The 19,527-nt window shown below is 44.3% G+C and overlaps 2 protein-coding genes across 2 annotated transcripts in view; one reads left to right on the top strand and one right to left on the bottom strand.

Annotated features, from left to right (window-relative positions):
- LOC103346374 (putative ATP-dependent RNA helicase DDX60) overlaps window positions 1-9,777 on the top strand; it is an 84,806-nt gene extending 75,029 nt beyond the window's left edge. The window contains 5 exon segments of the mRNA XM_089301763.1: window positions 50-197; window positions 3,999-4,141; window positions 6,148-6,299; window positions 8,974-9,036; window positions 9,134-9,777. Coding sequence (XP_089157889.1) covers window positions 50-197; window positions 3,999-4,141; window positions 6,148-6,299; window positions 8,974-9,036; window positions 9,134-9,236 — 609 coding nt within the window. The 3' untranslated portion in view covers window positions 9,237-9,777.
- Window positions 9,778-13,158: 3,381 nt separating this feature from the next.
- LOC127482618 (annexin A10) overlaps window positions 13,159-19,527 on the bottom strand; it is a 70,797-nt gene continuing 64,428 nt past the window's right edge. Inside the window, exons 10-12 of the mRNA XM_089302221.1 lie at window positions 18,676-18,734; window positions 15,594-15,716; window positions 13,159-13,465 (exon numbers count right to left, since the gene is read on the bottom strand). Coding sequence (XP_089158347.1) covers window positions 13,397-13,465; window positions 15,594-15,716; window positions 18,676-18,734 — 251 coding nt within the window. The 3' untranslated portion in view covers window positions 13,159-13,396. The remainder of the gene's footprint in view (window positions 13,466-15,593; window positions 15,717-18,675; window positions 18,735-19,527) is intronic.

Raw genomic sequence — 19,527 nt, 5'->3', positions numbered from 1 at the left:
CTCTGCTCCTGGTTTGAGCGGTCAGGCCCATCTGACTCCTTGTTCACAGGTGTTCCTCCGCCATCTTCCAGAGGACTTCGCTGCTGCAGTGAAGGAGTACAATGCCAGGATTCGGAAGAGCTTTGGTTCCTTCCTCCTGACCGTTTCTAAGCTGGCTGATGGGAGCCAGGAATACCGACTCCCTCTTTCAGAAATAGGTAAGAGGAACAGAAGGCCCATAAAGTAAAACATATCTAACTATGCTGAGATAAAACGGAAGTTTGGAAGATAAAGACGTAACTATTGCAAGAGAATATACAAAAAAAAAACCCTAAAAGTCCTTCAGTTTATGCTGTGGAAATTTTACCCTGATAAAAATCTTTTATTGTCTGGAATTAGGTAAGTCACTGTAGATTTCATTTAACACTAAATGCTTAAAATAGTTCTATTTTCTTCTGGCACAATCATGAAGAAGCACCCCCTTGCCTAGTCTGAATTTATTATAGAATATTTCTTTACCTATTGATATTATTTGTCCTTTAGTGGATATTGACACTCTCCACTTAGTTCAACTTTTCAATGTGAATAGCTTTGAAACTATGAGAAGAGGCATGTTGGCATATTTCTTTAGGACCATCAGTGCGTTGTGACTCCCTCAGTACAAAGTGGGCGGTGAGGGAGATAAGGCATCGCCCATCTGATTCAGGAAGGGAGAAAACTGCACGAGAAAGAAAATGACAAAAATATAAAGAAAAATAATGAATCTATGACAAATAAAGGTTCTGGAAGCAGGTCATGCACTCAGTGTCCTTAGCAGGGAGACAGAGAGAGCTAAGAAGATGTGGGAATGTGGCAGGATTCTGTTTTCATCCACTTCCTGTAGAAACAAGGAGAAAACCGTGGTTCTGGTGGGCTGCTTTGACTTCTTCCTATTTCAGGATCCATGATTATATTGGAATATGGAAGGCGTGTGAGGGACAAGGCAAAATGTTGGCCTTTTCAGCCAGGGAGTGAGAAGTTCACCAGTCATGGGTCAGTTTCGTGGGAAAGAACCCAGTGTCTTCAGGCCATGGCTGTCATCCAGAATTGGAGGGGTGTGGTGGGGCGGTGATCTCCTTTTCCTCTGGGGTGACTTCTGGGGTTGGTAGGGTGAGACCCTTCCCCGCCTCCATGGATGTCCGGATCCTCATCTGAGGAGCCTGAATGTTTTGTGGCAAAGGGAGGATGAAGCCTGCAGATCGAATCACATCTTCTGATCTGCTGCTCTTGGCTTGGGGAGACACGCAGACTGTCTGGGTGGACCTGATCAAGTTGAAGAGGGAGGCAGGAGCATCAGAGTGAGAGGACATGGCATGGGAAGAGTTAACCGACCAGCTGGCTCTGAAGGTGGGAGGAACCAGAGAGGCAGCTTCTAGGGGCCCTCCCAGGACGCCCAAAAAGAACAAGCAGAGAGCCCTGCTTATGACTTGTTTTAGCCCAATGACACCAATTTCCACCTTCTGACAGATTTGGCTTACGTTACGCCACAAAGGTGGTGTCCGTTTCTTACATCAGCATTAGGAAACTAATAGAACTTCCAAGAAGAGCCATGTGAACAAGAGATGACAAGTAACAGGCAGCATGTTTTTGCTGTTGTTGTTGAGGTGAAATTCATGTGGCATACATTAACTTCTTTAAGATGTACAAGCCAGAGGCATTTGATACAGTCAGATTGTGCAACCCCTCCCTCAGGTTGCTGTGTGTGGCTACGGGATTGGCTTGGTCCAGCTTCTTGCCCCATCACAGGAACGAATTCAAGGAAGAGACGTAGGTAGAGGCCAACAGACAAGCAAGATTTATTTACGTGAGAAGTGAAAGTATACAGGAAGGAGTGCAGGCAAAGCCAGGAGAGAGAGTTGCAATCAACATGGCTTGGGGGCTGTCTTTTTATACCATTTGGAGGCATAGGGGCTGTGGGCCTTAATCAGACATTCAAATTCATGGAGTTTGGAGTTTGGAGTGCCACCTGCTTCCTTGCCCTTTGCAATCAGAAGTGTCATGCTCTCAGGTGTGTGGTGGGAACAGGCGTGTCACCCATGGTAATATTAGTGACCCTGTGTTGAGCTGAAGATCATCATGGGGGCACAGCCTGCAGCCATATTGAGTATTTCTAGCTGGCACTGGTTCTAAGTTGCAGCACTGCAGAACCTGCAGTCCTCCGCTACACAGAAGGGGTGGGGGGCTGTGCATGGAAAGGGGATTTGAGTGGTGCGGGGGCAGGCAGTTTGGTAAGTGTGGGCCAGATCGTCACAAGGGCTGGGGCCGGCAGTTCCTCTCTGCTCTTGCTATCTCCCTGCCTCCGTCAAGATGATCATAAAGGTTAAATGTCAAAGGATTATTCTTTATAGGAAAAATAAATCCAAGTTATACATTTAATTGTGGAGGCTTAAGGGTCAGGCATTAAACCTTGGTATTCATAGTCCCCTCCTAAACTTGGAATCGAATGAGCAATGAATGTGGGAGTCCTAGGGATGAGACTGAGTAAGAGAACATGGTTTTCACGTTCAGTGAAATAAAGCAAAGCCCTGAGTAGAACACTTGCCCGTCCCCCAGGTAGAACTACAGTGCCTGTCTCTTTTAGATGAATGGGGAAGACAGTAGAATCTACCTCCCTAGTGGTCACATGGACCTGAAATACAGAAAGATCAAAGAAAGGCACAGACTGATGGGGGAAGACACAGAGAAGTGTGTGTTAAAAAAGTAAAGAAAAAAGAGACAAAAGCGATGTAGAGACAATCGGAGAGAGAGAGATGAGAAACAAACACAGGAAGATTGTCAGACAGATGGAAATGGAGATGTAAATAGATAAATGCATGGATACAAAGACAGAAGGAGAGAGACAGGAACACAAAGTACAGAGAAAGCTCTGAGGGAAAGAGGAACAGAGGATGGGGTGGGCTTTCAGTGCAGCCGTAAAGTCACTGTTGGGACACCTGATCCCACATCTGAGTGCCTGGTTCAAGTCCCAGCTACTCCACTTCCCATCCAGCTTCCTGCTAATGCACAAGCTGGGAGGCAACAGATGATGGCTCAAGCACTTGGGTCCCCGCCACCCACGAGGGAGACCTGATGCAGCTTCAGGCTCCTGGCTTTGGCCCCGTGCCAACTGTTACAGGCCTTTGGGGTGTGACTCAGTAGATGGAAGATTCATGTCTGTCTCTCCACCTTTCAAATAAAATAAAAAGAAAGCTTTTAAAAAGAGGAAGAAATGGGGCAAGGAGGAGCAGAAAGACGGAGAGGAAACAGAAGAGAGTGAATCATTCACAGAGGGAGAGCAGGACACATGGGATCCAAGAAATCAGCACACTAGAAGCATGGAAGGAAGACATGGGGATGGTGGAGAGAGAGAGAGAATGATTTGATTGGACGTTGAGTATCTCCCTCTACCAGACCCACTGTTCAGGCCTGCAGTGAGATGGGCGAGCTGCACAGGGACCGGAAGTGTCCCTCCCCACTTTTGCCTCCTGGTGAGGGAAGTGGGACTTCCTTGCCATCTGTGGGTGTATGCACAGTAGAGTTAACACAGGAGAGTAGGCGGTGAAGCCAGCTTTAACTCCATTATGCGAAACTTGGCAGCTGTAACACTCCCCTGCATCTTGAGAGGAATCTGAATATAAAGCTGTTGTAGAGGGCAGGTAGGTGACCCCGGTTTTTGAGCTCAGGTCCTTGGATCCAATAGGGCTCGATGAAGCATCTGCATCCCCCTTAGTAAACAGTGTCCACATAAGTTCGCAGTGGGTGGACGCACGGAGCCACCACGTGGGACCACCGAGTGGTAGAGCCACTAGCAGATGCTAGAATGAGTTTGGTTTAGGGAGAAGAAAGTCTTCACAGTGGTGATCCAGCAGTACAATCCCCAGAGTGTTTGCTTAAAAAAAACCTCCAATAAATTTTCTGGGAATAATGGTATAAATGAGTTTGATTAGTTTCAAATGGTTTATGTTTCATAGGAGAATGGTTTTCCATTTGCTTCTTCCTAGACTTTTCGGGTAAAGAGTGTGAAGACTCTGAGCTGGTGTCTCATCTGATGCCCGGGACTGAGAGCAGATCTGCTGTCTCCCCATTTGCTTGCCTGTCCAATATCACGGATCAGGATTTGTTTGGTGTTCACCTGACAAATGATGTAAGTCCGTTTTGTTGTGACAAGTTCTTTCATTCTGTTTATTCATCAATGAGAAATAGCCTTTATCTGATTAGAACACTAGGTCAGTGTCCATGTCTGAATAGTGATGCTTCCCAGTGGCATGGGAAAATACTTTTAAAATAAAAAATACCAGGAAAACAGGGAGGTTTCTCAGTCACCATGGCATTAGTCAGCTTTTTGATACTACAGTGAAATACCAGAGGCAACTCACTCTGTTAAGGAAAAAAGTTTGTTTAGCTCACAGGTTTGGAGGTTCAAGTCTGGGGACCTGGTGCAGACCCTGGTGAGGCTCTGTATTGTGTGTGCAGGAAAGATCATGTGGTGAGCCAGGAAGCAGAGAGCCTGGGCCCGAGCTCAGGTGTTTGGAACAACCCGCATCACCTGAAGGCCTCCCACTCAGCCCCACCTCCTAAAGGTTTCCCCTCCTCCTAATGCCACCACCTTAGGGAACAGGCTTCTACCACGGGGGCCTTTTGGGGACCTGCGACATCCAAAGCCATATCCGGACCACAGCAGCTGTATGCACTGCCTCTCATAAGCCCCTGCTACTCCAGGTGTGAGCCAAGGAGACCTGGCTGTCCACGTCACCTGCCAGCAGTGCAGTCTCGGGAGCGTCTCTGGGTGTTACGTCCAGAGTGCACACTGGAGTTAGATCCTGCTGTCAGTCATTCGAGGGCAATGTGTTTTGTTTCTCCTTGTTTTTATTTTTATTTTTTATGTCTGAATGCATAGAGTGGTGTGTTGTACAGCATGGAGATATGAATGATTCAGCATGAGCCAAAGAGGTCACTGTGGCATGGTCAGACTCCCAGTCCTGACTGTCCCTGGACAGTTTATTCAGGTAGCAAGTTGAGAGGAAATGAGCCCTGATGACTGGGACTGTGTCACTTGCCACGATCTGGTCATTGTGTCCTGGAAAGCAGTATAAGAACAGATATTGTGGAGTGTGGGGAAGAACAACACTCTCACTGTGTATTGTTGCCAAGATAAAGCTTGGACATTCAGAAATATTTTCTTCAGGGAGAATTAATCTAAGAAATATTTGTAATATGTTTCTGAAGTTGTAAAAGTGGCCGTGTAAATTCTTTTACTTATTGAAAGGCAAAGTTACAGAAAGAGAGAGAGAGAGAGAGAGAGAGATCTCCCATTTGCTGATTACTCCCCAAGTGGCTGAAATGGCTGGGGCTGGGGCTGGGCCAGGCCAAAGCCAGGAGCCCAGAGCCTTTCCCAGGTCTCCCACGTGTGTGCAGGGGCGCAAGTACTTGGGCCATCCTCCACCACCCTCCCAGGCGCTCTAGCAGGGAGCTGGTTTGGAAGCAGAGCAGCTGGACCGCGAACAGGTGCCCATATTGGATGCAGGCACTGAAGGCAGTGGCCCAACCTGCTACACCACAACAAAGGCCTGACCATGTAAAATTAATTCTAAATAAATTGGAGCCATCATTTCCATGCTTTCAAAAACAGTTTTGATATTTTATCTGGTCAGTCATATTATAGTTTTGGGAAACTTGGTACACTGTTTACTGTCTGATACTAGTACTAAACATGTATTGAGTTATTGTTTTATTTTAAATGATTTATTTATTTATCTGTGAGGCAGAGTGACAGTGGGGTGGGGTGAGAGATGCTGGCTCATTCTCCAAAAGGCCATAGAAGCTGGGGATGGGCCAGTCAATAGCCAGGAGCCAGGAGCTTCTTCTGGGTCTCCCATGTGGGTGCAGGGGCCCAAGCTCCTGGGCCATTCTCCACTGCTTTCCCAGGCACATCAGCAGGGATCTGGATGGGAAGCAGAGCAGGTGGTCTAGAAAAAGCACTTCAATGTGGTGAGCCTTTATTGCAGGTGAGACTTAACCTGCTGTACAACGCTGCCTCCTGGGTTACTGCTTTAACTAGCTACCGACAATGAACCGTGGTGACCAGATTTTATAATAAAGGTCACTTTAAGAGAAAAATGTGAGTAACCTGAGGCCTCTGTGTACCCTCAGGCTATCTTACGAACACTCAGTGTGGATGTCAGCAATGTTCCTCTCCTTTGCTTGTACAAACGGGATCAAAGTGGCCGGAAGTATTTTTTGAATGCCTATGCACTGGACTTCTACAAGCATGGTTCCTTGTTCTCACTGGCTTCAGACAACTGGTATGACTGCTCCTACTTTAACATGCTCCAGATACATCTGTGTGTTTGTGTAATGGAGTTTAAGGGGGCTGATGCATTGCTATGGTTTCTGTGGCATTAATTTTAAGATGCAGTGTTTAAGAAGGGTAATTAAGAGGCAGTTTGTTTTGAACAATTACAAGGTTTTTTTTTCCTAGAGATGAAGTCCACATGACATAAAATTAACCATTTTTAAGTGAGTAGTACAGTGGCTTTAGGTATATTTGCAGCATTGTGCATGCACTGCTGCTATCTAGTGACAAAACATGTTCATACCCCAAGGGTAAGTCCCTGACCTTCAAGGAATAGTTCCTGTCCTCTCTCTGACACTGCCAGTCTGCCCTCTGGCTCCGTGGGTTTGCCTTGGTCTGGGTGTTTACTATGAAGGGAATCACGTGGCTGTGTAACCTTGCGTGTCTGGCTTCTTTCGCTGTAATACTCCAGTGTCCATGCTGGTGCAGGTTTCAGTACTTTGGTCCGTTGTAGGAGGGGTCTTCCAAATGTTCTTGGCAGATGCATATTATGAAAAGAATGCCTGCCTGGATTTCAAAATATTTTTTGAATGAAAGTAAACGTTTTGTTTTATTTCATTTTTTTCCCCAAACACTTTATATTTGTCTTTTATTTGAGAGGCAGAGAGAAGAGACAGAGAGGGATCTTTCATTCACTGATTTACTTCTCAAATGCCAAATATGGCCGTGGCTGGGATCTTAGTCCAGGTCTCTCATGTGGGTGACAGGGACCCAATAACTTGAGCCATTACTGGTGCCTCCCAGGGTACACGTTAGCAGGCAACAGGAATCAGGAATCAGCCAGAACTCAAACCCAGGCACTCTGAGATGGGATAAGACCATCCCAAGCAGCATTTTCACTGCTGCGCCAAATGCGTATCACTGTGTTTTATTTTTGCAGACTTCTTGAAGTGTCCTCGTGTGTACATACACAGTTCTTTTATGTAGTTGAACATTTGGGTTGTTTCTACCTTTGGCAGTTGTGAGCACTGGTGCTATGAACATGCATGCACACACGTTGCTTTGCATTCCTGTTCTCAATTCTTTTGGATCTGTATGTAGGGATAGAATTGCTGAGTCATGTTAACTCAATGTGTACCATTTTGAGAGACTGAAAATTGTTTTCCACAAAAGTAAACCAGGTTCCATGAAAGTAAACATTGCCCCAGCAATGTACAAGGATTTAAATTTCTCCACCATCTACCATGCTTGTTATTTCATTTTCCCCCTTTATTATAACCATGGTGGTAGGTATCAAGGGGTATCTCATGGTTCTGATCTAAATTTTTCTAAATACTAACAATGCTGAGCATGTGTTCATACACTTGCATGTCATTTGCACCATGGTGTTAAAATTATCCCCTGTGTTAACCTTCTCCAGAGAAAGAGTATCTGTCTAGCAAGTCCCTTTGTATCTATCATCCATCTATCATTTAATTTTTTATTTAAGGAGTTGGCTCAAATGATTATGGAGACTACGAAGACCCAGCCAGAGACCCAGGGAAGTCAGTGCTGTAAATTCTAGCTTGAGTCCCAAAGCCTGAGAACCATGAACTCCTGATAGTTCAGGTTCGAGTTCAAGAGTGGATCAGCGTCTCAGGCAGTCAGGCCGAGAGAGAACGCATTCTGCCTTCCTCTGCCTTTTGTCTGTTGAGACGTTGTCATGGAGTATTGAAAACCGATGAGGAATTGCTGGAAGAAAGTTTATTTGAGAATAAAGAGTATACTAAAGCAGTGTGTGTTGGGGGAATTAAAAAACTACGACGACCATGGTGACAAGGTCAACATGTACATGCCTAAGGCAGAAGGTTCGCTCAGGGAAAGCGTGAGATGAGCCTACGCTTTCACCTCTCGCAGGTCTCTAGGAACAGTGCAAGAAGGGAGTGAATTTAAGACAAAGATCAAAAACGGAACCAGACAGACAGCAGCAGGTTGTTAGATTGCCTTGCCGTGTTCTCAAGGAGTGCCTGCTGCTTCTCTCTCTCTGAGTGCCGACGCAGGCTCCGCAAGGGCAAGTGCCTCACCCCTCCTTCAGGCGGCCCCTGGACAGCTCAGAACTGACAGGGCGGCTCCGCTCCCCCTGCAACCAGGGAACAAGGGCCCCCGCAGCGAGCATGGGCTGCTGTCTTCAACAGTGCCCCTGAGCTCAAGGGGAGGATGGAGGAGGGGGAGTAAAGATGTCACAGTTTTCCCGCCTTTTTCTTGATTCAGAGTTAAGCCTTTGTTTCCCAGAGTCTGATAAAGCTGACTGATAGTTTTTGCCTGCTCTCTCTCTATTTTATGCTTTTACTAGGGGATGTGTCCTTACAGCAGCCCACTCTGTCTCTCACTGACTCTCCTGTACTGGACACTGTAATATTAATTCTGGTAATATCAATGCGCTAGTATACAAGAGCATGGAAAGTTGTGTCTTTTTTTTAGCCAAATGATGAGCCTGTTTACCAGGCTACCTGGAGCTGAACGCAGAAGCAAAGCACTGGCCCTGCCGAGGGCAAGCCAGAGACTGCGCGCTCCCAGAGCTGCGTTGACAGTGTCTCTGGACAGGCCGACAGTGCAGCATCCATGGATTACTCCCCCTGCTTCGGGGGGCACACCAGAACCCACTTCATTCCCTCACGTGTCATTTTACTCTTGTTTATCTGTAGGTTGAACATGGGCGATGCTTTTCACTTAATCAGAGACTTCACACTGACCATTCAGTCCATCAGGTACCGTACACTTCTCAGTGTTGGAAGCCCATAGAACCAGTTAAACATCTCTAGGCACACATCACAGTGCTAATAAACACTGTATGTTTTTATACAGAATTTCACTAAGTGAGCTGTGCGGTGATGAGGATGACAATGTTGTGTTAGCGTTTCAACAACTGAGTGATGCCTTCAGTAAGAAACTTTGGAAACGAAGATGACGCTGTCTGTGTTAAACCAGGTCCTAGGAACTTCCTGGAAGATGAAGACGGCTAAGAGCTCCCTGCGCCTTAGCGCTTCAGGAAAGAGGCTTGCAAATGGCTGTGCAGGAACCACCCTTTCCCATAAGACTCTGATAAGACACCCAGCATTCCCTCGCTTCCCTGTGCCAATGCTTGATTCTCCCTCCAAATTCCCATTCATGTCTCCCAAAAAAGCCAGCTGATGTGTTTTCTTCCCTAAGCAATCTGGACATAATAGCAGTTACCTTGACCTGCTCCTGCTTGACCTTGACCTGCTCCAACTTTACTCAGGATTCTTCCCTCCTCACAGGGGTCCTGAACGTGGCCCACCCTCAGACTAAGCCCCGCTGAGTGGCCTCTCCTTAAACAGCTCCCCAGTGACATCTCAGATGATTGTCCCTGAGCAGCTGTGCTTGCACACATCAGCTGTGACTGGCAGTGTCAGCCCAGGATGTTCCCCGAGCCACTGTTCACCTCACTCTCCCACAGCTGATTCTAGAAGTAAAATACGTTGCCTAGCTAAAGTATAGGTTGCGTAATTATTGAAAGACATCATAGCAAAGAAACCCTTTTTTTAAATACCTGAATTCTCAACAGAAACTAACATTTTCCTTCTATGAGCATTTTAGCATGCAAAAGTAATATATGCTAAATAGCTCAAACAGTTGCTATTTTCAAATTATTTTAATTGTACTTACTTGTGGGCTGCAGTGTGATAATTTGATAGATGTATGCAATGACTATTTTGGCCTTGAAATGTTCAGATCATGAGAATTTAAAACTAGAAGTCAAGCTCGATTTAAAATTATGTGATAACAGCCCTTAGAAGGGAGTTGGAATCTTGACATTGACTTCAGAAGTCTAATTATTGCTGAGAGTTCATGTTGTCCCCAAGTCCTGTAATGTGAGTGCTCCATTTCATTCCTCCTATCAGACACTTAGGCTCTGGGTACTTTCCCCCATCCCCCCCGAGACCAGCAGGAGCAAGCACACAGGGACTAGACCATATGCTGTTGAAAAAGTCCCATGTGGGATAAGCACAGTAGAACCCTCACCAGGCCATCCGGCTGGATCGCCTTGCTCAGCCTCACCCACCACCGCTCCCGACCACCCTGGTGTGTTGTCTGCTCTGGCTGAGTCCGGGAGTCTTCTGAGCTAAACTCACCTGTCCCTGCCTCTGCTTTCCTTCGTGGCTGGATTGTGGCATCAGTTTGTGTTCTCTCCCAAATCTGAGCTGAGTGTGTTGCTGACCTGCTGAATTGTGGGAGACAGAGGGAATCGGGCTTTACTGATGGCACAAAGCATTTGAGAGTCTTTGATGCCGATCTGAAGAAGTGAAGACAAAAACGTGGAGCGATGGATTTCCTCACATTGCTTGGGCAACTGATTGGCATTACGCTTGGTTGTTAAGATGCCTGGCGTTGTGGCATAGCAGGTAAAGCTGCTGCCTGCAGTGCCAGCACCCCATATGGATGCTGGTTCAAGTCCTGGCTGCTCCACTTCCAATCCAGCTCTCTGCTATGGCCTGGGAAAGCCGTAGAAGATAGCTCAGGTCCTTGGATGCCTGTACCTGCGTGGGAAACCTGGAAGAAAATCCTGGCTCCTGGCTTCGGATCAGCACAGCTCTGGCCATTGTGGCCAATTGGGGAGTGAACAGCAGATGGAAGACCTCTCTCTCTCTCTTTGCCTCTCCTCTCTCTGTGTAACTCTGACTTCCAAATAAATAAATACATCTTTGAAAAAAAGCCTGTGTCCCACCTAGTAGTGCTTTTGTTCAGTGCCTGGCTCTGGCTCCTGATTCCAGCTTCCTGCTAATGTGGACCCCTGGTGGTGGGGGTGTGGGTGGTTGGTGGTTGCTTAGGTAGTTAGATCTCTGCCATTCACATGGAGAACCAACTTTGGTTCCTGTCTCTTGGTTTTTGTCACAGATGGGAGGTCTCAGCCTGTCAGTTTCTCTGCTTCTCAAAATAAAAATTAGCAGGAGATAAGTTGCCTTTAACAGAGTGTTGTCAAATATGCATATCTTATTAGGACATCCAAGTCTCTTGTGAACTTGATATGCATATGTCTGGCTGCATTTTGCTGCTTTATATGCATTTTATTTTATTTATGTATTTTTTTATTTAGTAAATATAAATTTCCAAAGTACAGTTTATGGATTGCATTGGCTCCCCCCCATAATTTCCCTCCCACTCGCACCCCTCCCATCTTCTGCTCCCTCTCCCATTCCATTCCCATCAAGATTCATTTTCAATTATCTTTATATACAGAAGATCAATTCAGTATATATTAAGTAAAGATTTCATCAGTTTGCACCCACACAGAAACACAAAGTGTAAAAATACTATTTCAGTACTAGTTATAGCATTACTTCACATTGGACAACACATTAAGGACAGATCCCACATGAGAATTAAGTACACAGTGACTCCTGTTGTTGACTTAACAATTTGACACTCTTGTTTATGGCATCAGTAATCTCCCTAGGCCCTAGTCATGAGTTGTCAAGGCTATGGAAGCCTTTTGGGTTCGCCGACTTTGATCTTATTCTGACAGGGTCATAGTCAAAGTGGAAGTTCTCTCCTCCCTTCAGATAAAGGTACCTCCTTCTTTGATGGCCCTGTTCTTTCCACTGGGATCTCACTCGCAGATCTCACTTGCAGAGATCTTTCATTTAGTGTTGTTGTTGTGTTTTTTTTTTTTTTTTTTGCCAGAGGGTCTTGGCTTTCCATGCCTAAAATACTCTCATGGGCTCTTCAGCCAGATCTGAATGTCTTAAGGGATGATTCTGAGGCCAGAGTGCTATTTAGGACATCTGCCATTCTATGAGTCTGCTGTGTATCCCGCTTCCCATGTTGGATCGTTCTCTCCCTTTTTGATTCTATCAGCTAGTATTACTAGTATTAGCAGACACTAGTCTTGTTTGTGTGATCCCTTTGACTCTAAGTCCTATCAGTGTGATCAATTGTGAACTGAAATTGATCACTTGGACTAGTGAGATGGCATTGGTACATGCCACCTTGATGGGATTGTATTGGAATCCCCTGGCACATTTCTAACTCCACCATTTGGGGCAAGTCCGATTGAGCATGTCCCAAATTGTACGTATCCTTCCTCTCTTATTGCCACTCTTATATTTAACAGGGATCACTTTTCAGTTAAATTTAAACACCTAAGAATAATTGTGTGTTAATTACAGAGTTCAAACAATAGTACTAGAACAAAAAAATACTAAAATGGTTATGGGACATGTACTCTATAGAATACTATACAGCAGTCAAAAACAATGAAACCCGGTCATTTGCAATAAGATAGAGGAATCTGGAAAACATTATGCTGAGTGAATTAAGCCAGTCCCAAAGGGACAAATATCATATGTTCTCCCTGATTGGCGACAACTAACTGAGCATTTTATTTTAAAGACTGCCATAGGAGTTCACTTGAACTTTATTGTATTTTTACAGAAGTTTGAAAATTCCTCTAAATAGGATGATCACACAATGCATTTTCCTTGCTGTCCCAAAATACACTAAGGAAAGTCTTGAGTAGATTCCCTGTCGGGTACAGATAATTCTCATTTAAATAAAACCTATTCTGGGGCCGGCACAGTGGATTAAGCTGCCACCTGTGACATTAGTATCCCATAAGAACACCCAGCTGCTCTACCTCTGATCCAGTTCCCTGCCAGTGTACCTGGGAAAGCAGACAAAGATGGTTCAAGTGCTTGGGTCCTTGTACCCACATGGAGGACTTGGATGGAGTTCTAGGTTCCTGGCTGCTTGTGGCCATTTGGGTAGTGAACCACAGATGGAGGATCTCTCTCTTTCATTCTCTATCTCTCCCTCTCTGTTAACTCTGCCTTTCAAATGATTAAGTCTTGAAGAAAAACCAAAACACCGTATTCCATGGCAATATTGTTATTATTCCATCATATACAAATTAATTCTTTGATGATCAAATAACAGGTGCAAATCCTTGATCATAGATTTTCATTCATAGATTTTGGAATAATTTTACAGACAGAAGAGAAAATTTGATCTTGTAGTTTGGTGGTGGTGTGAGTGACAACGCATGTGTCATACTCTGTGCTCTGATGTGTCTGTGAAGAGTGCCCGGCGCTCCCCATCCTCCCCTCTGTGTCAGCAGTCCTCCATGTCACCAGCACAGATGGCCAGCAGTGCCTTCTTATAGTGCCCTGAAGCAAAGTGCTGAAAAGGAAAGAAAAAAAAATACAACGTATATGAAATAAAATTGTCGGAGAAACACAGTGTTTCTGAAGTGCAAAATTAGCCTTCCCAAAATTATTCACTTTTTTTTTATCTAAAGATTTAATGTTTCTGAGAATGGTTCCCAGTGAAACCACTGAAACATAATGCTGTGGGGATAGTCAGCAGTGTGTGGGTGAAAGCGCGTTGATTGACGTCTGCTTAGCACAACAGTGACTTGCAGTAGAATTCAATCTCCTCAGCTGTAGAAAGAGCTGTCTTACATTATTATTGGTATAAATCAGGGCGGAGCCTGGGGAAAAATTGTTGCTGCATCTCCAAAGATTTAAAAATGCTCATATTCATGAATGCAGTAATCCTATCTCAGGAAATAGATTTGAAATTATTAGTTATGCTGTGTATAATAGTGAAAAACTGAAAAGCGGTGTAAAATCATGTGAGGTAGCTTAAGTATGTTACAGTTTATAGAGTGGGATACCATGATTCAGTAGAAGGATTCCTTTTATTAATGAGACATATCAGTAGTTATTTATTTTTAAAAGACAACCCAAAGCAGCCATCTATTTGGGTTGCTATAACAAAATACCATCAAGCTGGAATGTTATAAATGACAAGAACTTATTTCTCTTGGATCTGGGTGCTGGAATGGCCAAGATCAAGTTGCTGGCAGATCCGGTGTCTACCCAGGGTCCGTGCTCATATGGACAGCCGCCTTCTCACTCTAACCTCATGTGGTGAACCCCATTCTATGAAGACATTAATCCCATACAGAGGATTAGGAGACTAGGATTTCCCCATCTGAATTTTGTGGGGTCCTCCAACATTCAGACCATAGCAGCACCTACAACAAAATTTTATTCTGCGGTGGAGAATTAGGGAAGTTTTTATTTTTACTTTTTTGCTCTTCTGTAGTTTCTAAATTTCCCCAAACAATGATAGTAATAAATAAAATATGATAAAAATTTATCTTTGTTAAAAAATCAGCTATCGTATTAATGTTCTCTTGCACAATGTTGTCATGTAATTCTCATTCACGGCTTTGAATGCATCCTGAAGTTGCTCTAATTATGTGAACTCTTAGCAGACTTTGAGGTGGCTGAGATTCATTATGCTAAGCAGCTAAGACCTAGCCATTCATGTGGAGAAGGAGTTATGACCTGCATTGCTCCATGGGAAATATTTAGTGTCCCAAACGAGTTGAAGGTTTCGGAGGTTTTAGAGGTGGATGTAAGGAGAGCTTTAGCAAAGATAAAGGAATTGGATTCCCTTAACTGCTCCACCTGGGCTGCAAAGGGCCTGCAAAGTCTTCTGGATTTATGATCTCTGGGTCTTTGGGTTGTTGAATTGCTTCTGGATCACTCTTCCAATAAATTAAAGAGCTGTTTCCAGAAGTTGAAAATTTCCATTGAAAACACATGAACAAGGATACAGCCCTTAGCTCTGTGCAGATGCAAACTATGACATGTTCTCAGTGCCCCATTGCCAGCATCTTTAGAATTAGTTTGAACAAGAGGCCAAGGAGTGTTTATTTTTCACTGGGTCCTAAAAATTACATAGCTGATCTTATGTATTCTGATAGCTTTTATCAAAACCCACAGTAGAGGTTAGAGGTATCAGGATGAAGAGCTGACTTGTTTCCTTCTGATGTGTAGAGTGTTCTACAACCAGTAGTGCCAAACTTCACAGTGGCCGGTTGACAGCGTCTGGCTGGCTGCTTGCTTTCCATGGCTTGTGAGAGCCCAGCTGGACTGGTTTTAGAATCTCTTCACCATTAATATGATCTTGCTGCAAAAACGTGTTTTTCCTCATCCTGATCACACTTCAGAATTTAGCTCATAAGGTGCAATTCTAGGGCATGGATGTTTTATTTGGTTACATCTGTGATTTACCTTAGACTAAGAGGAGTCAGCTCTGTCAATTCAGGTGAAGGGGTTGTCTGCGGCTGCAACCTGTTGTACTCAAAGGCAACAGTAGTAGTTGCTCGAGTAGTAACCCAGACTGCCCCTATTAGGACTCTACCAAGAAAGCATTCAAATCAAAGCGTTTAGCACAGTCACAGTTTCAGAAACGATGAGAAGGGGGTCACGTTGCTCACACGCAGTAGACTTACTCTGATATCATGAAACAGGGATTTCCCATATCTCTCTTTGTACCGTGTTCTTATGGTCATCAAGTCTATTTCACTTCTAGCAATGAGGATCCGGATCACGGTTTTATTATGGAAACCAAAGTCCTAAAAGATACAGAAGGGGAGGGAGGTGGGTTGAGGAAATAGTACTTGAGCATCAAGAGAGATTGAGCCCTTGGCTGGAGCGACTGCTGTTCTCCTAGTCCTCAAATGCAGGCACTGCTGTCCCATCCCATGGTGCTCAGCCTGACCCCGAGAGCTGCCTCTGTGACTTCTGCTCACTTCAAGCGCACTTAGGGTGAGTTATTCTGTTCCACCTGACGTCTCGCCTGCCCTGGGTCATGGCCTTGACTCTGACCCCTGTCCTTTCTCCCTGACTCTGTAATAGTTTCTCCCTTTTCCATCCTGGCCAACCTTCATATTGTCTCTGTCACATTTCATGCTGTAAATGGCAAATCTCATTATGTGTTCTTTCTAGATAAATATCCTGGGGAGGAGAGATTCCAACCTTTATTAGTAGAGCATGGATATAAGACATTACATTGTCATTACATTGTCATTCTGTAATCTGGTGATTGTTGAAAAGTTGTAAAAATAAGAGCCCCAGGTGCTTGAAGTACTTTCTGATTTAAATACCCCAGAATACAAGATCAATGGCCATGTACTTCTCGCAGATATACTGCTTGACAAATGGTTCCAACTCTTTCCAGATGGGGGAATGGTGATCTCTAGTGGCCAGCAAGCATAATGCAATTTTTGATAATTGGGATAATAGATCTCACAATTTGAGGTGATTAAAATGAATGATCCAACCAAGTTCCCAAATGTAGATTGTAGGTCATTAACTTAGAGTGCCCTGGGGAGAACACAGGAAGATGCTTTGGTGTGTGAATGGGGAAATGGCCTTTTTGACAAATATTTGGCATCTGAGGTCCTCATATATCAGACATTTGATTACCTGACTATGCAGCCCTCCCCCTCGCCTCCCAACCACTTGTGAGTGCACACGCCTTCCTGCTCCCATACAACCTATGGACATATGCGATACTTAGACTAAGTAGCTCTGAATTTAGGCATCAGTGGGATCAGGGTAGCTGAGGTGATTTTCCATGGTCATGGACTAGTGAAGCTTTCTCTGTTGTTAGCTCTTTGGAGCAAAGACTTGAATCACCCCATAGCTTTGCCCAACACACTGCTCTACTTCAAATACAACTTCAATCAAATCAATCTTTTCTCCTTGGAAGGGTTACTTCCTTTCTATAACTGGAACTTACTTAGGTTCTTGTGCGTAAATAAATACTCAACTCAGAAGAGGCACAATAAAGTACCCTTGACTATAAGTATTTTCTTGGCATGCTGGCTGCATTTAAGAAGTTGGTGTATAAAAATTACTTTGAAGATAAAGCTACTAAAATTACTGTGTCATTAGATTTTTTTAAGTTTTCAAGGTTTTCTCTCTCTACACACACACACACACACAGATGTATATACAATCTTCAAATATATTTCATGCACATTATGGATAAAGTGTACATGAGAGGACTTCAGATAGTTTGTGGAAAAATAGAATTAAAAAATAAGTATTTTGGTGCAAAAAAGTTTAAAATCTATGTCTAGTTTTGTTTTTATAATATGAATTTTATATTCTTTTTTTTTTTTTTTTGACAGGCAGAGTGGACAGTGAGAGAGAGACAGAGAGAAAGGTCTTGCTTTTGCCATTGGTTCACCCTCCAATGGCCGCTGCGGCCAGTGTGCTGCGGCCGGCGCACCACGCTGATCCGATGGCAGGAGCCAGGTGCTTCTCCTGGTCTCCCATGGGGTGCAGGGCCCAAGCACTTGGGCCATCCTCCACTGTACTCCCTGGCCACAGCAGAGAGCTGGCCTGGAAGAGGGGCAACTGGGACAGAATCTGGCGCCCCGACCAGGACTAGAACTCTGTGTGCCGGTGCCGCAAGGCGGAGGATTAGCCTAGTGAGCTGCGGCGCCGGCTGAATTTTATTTTCTTAAAGACTGTATAAATGCATGGATTTCAAAATTTGGGCATCAAAACAAATTTATCTTTTAAATCCATTTCCATGAACTTTTTGAAGTCCCCTCATATTATCTGGTGTACCTGTTTGTTTCCCTAAACAAATGCTCCAAAGAATGTGATTATCATAATAAAATGTGAAAAAAAATGTCAATTATAAAATAGCTTAGAATTTAGCACTGTCTAGCCATTACTTTAAGTATGTTTGGAAAACAACACCTCATGTTTAAAAATAACCATTAGCATTATTTTTTTTTTTTTTTTTGACAGGCAGAGTGGACAGTGAGAGAGAGAGACAGAGAGAAAGGTCTTCCTTTGCCGTTGGTTCACCCTCCAATGGCCGCCACGGCCGGCGCACTGCAGCCGGCGCACCGCGCTGATCCGATGGCAGGAGCCAGGAGCCAGGTGCTTTTCCTGGTCTCCCATGGGGTGCAGGGCCCAAGCACCTGGGCCATCCTCCACTGCACTCCCTGGCCACAGCAGAGGGCTGGCCTGGAAGAGGGGCAACCGGGACAGAATCCGGCGCCCCGACCGGGACTAGAACCCGGTGTGCCGGCGCCGCTAGGCGGAGGATTAGCCTAGTGAGCTGCGGCGCCGGCTGTATTTTGTGTTTTTAAACTTTAGGAAAGTAGCAATTCCTTGCCAAGAGTATAATTTTTTGACATGTTCTTCTTGGTGCCACATATTTTGTGTTTGCATAAGATGATGTGCGCTCTTTGGAAATAAAAAGCATTTGAATTTGCCATTTCTGTGGCTGCTGAGACTCCAAAGGACATGGGGGACAGGACCACAAAGAACCACACTTCTTAGGTACCTACATCTGTACAGAGAGCAGAGCACTACTTTTCTTTGATGAGTCTTATTTCCGTTGCATAACATGATTTTTTCCCCCACTTAGACATATATTTTTTGTACCTGTTTGCATACATGTTCAAGAATGGAAATCAATATTTAAATAATCGAAATAAAAATAGCTATTGGAGAAAACAGATTCCATTTCTGAAGAAAGTTTGAAAATGTGTGGGTCTTACTTACATGGATGGCACTGTGCAGTCGATAAGCAAAGTAGGCTGGTTTATCTCGAACACAGAGCACTAGGAGAAATCAGAATGAAAAGGAGGAGTGCTGGGTGTGATAATGTTTGAGAAACAACGAGATGCTTTTTTCCTGCTGTTACAATCCTCATGTTGAATGGTGATTTCAACATGTAGAGCAATGATCACACTTGTGACAGTTTATGACACCAAGGTGAGATCATTCCTGTCATCTCTAGACAGAATTCGGGCTGGGAAGTATTGCAGGAACGGCTCATGTCTGCCTGTCCGGGATAACAACTTTCTTGAGATCCCAAAGCAATTCTTTCTCTTCTACAAGCACTCCATGCTTTGTACTACTCACACCTGCAGGTATCCACAGATTTCGGGAACAAGGTTGATCTTGAACACTGTTTATGATTGCAGCTTATTCAGACAAAACGCTCTAGAGAGAACGCTTGTCCAGCAATGGACCAACACCCATGAACTGATGTCAACTGCTGCCTTGGTTTTCCAAGAACAAAGAACTTCGTATCCAAGTCCTTGCATAAATTTCTTCCCTTTGCCTAAATAAACCTCCTTGAACCCTCCCATAGTTTACTAAAACACTCATATCCCCTTCACAATGCTCTGTCATTGTCAAATCCATGTCTTCATTCTTTAGAGACTCTCTTCTCTGATTGTTATTTAGACTGATACACCACAACTCTTAGAAAACACATGAAGCAGCAGTGTTGTAATGATTCATTCAGAATTTCATTTAATCTCTATCTTTCTCTTGGAACTCTGTTGGTTCCTGGAAAAGCAAAGTTTGTCATCTTTGAAAAGGAACTAAGTAGGGCTTCCAAAAGGC

Source organism: Oryctolagus cuniculus, chromosome 8 (assembly GCF_051225735.1).
Source record: "Oryctolagus cuniculus isolate XC-2025 breed Fujian yellow rabbit chromosome 8, ASM5122573v1, whole genome shotgun sequence".
In the NCBI taxonomy this organism is placed as follows: Eukaryota; Metazoa; Chordata; class Mammalia; order Lagomorpha; family Leporidae; genus Oryctolagus; species Oryctolagus cuniculus.
Note: the sequence above shows the minus strand (reverse complement) of the source record. Positions and strands in the feature narration are given on the sequence as shown.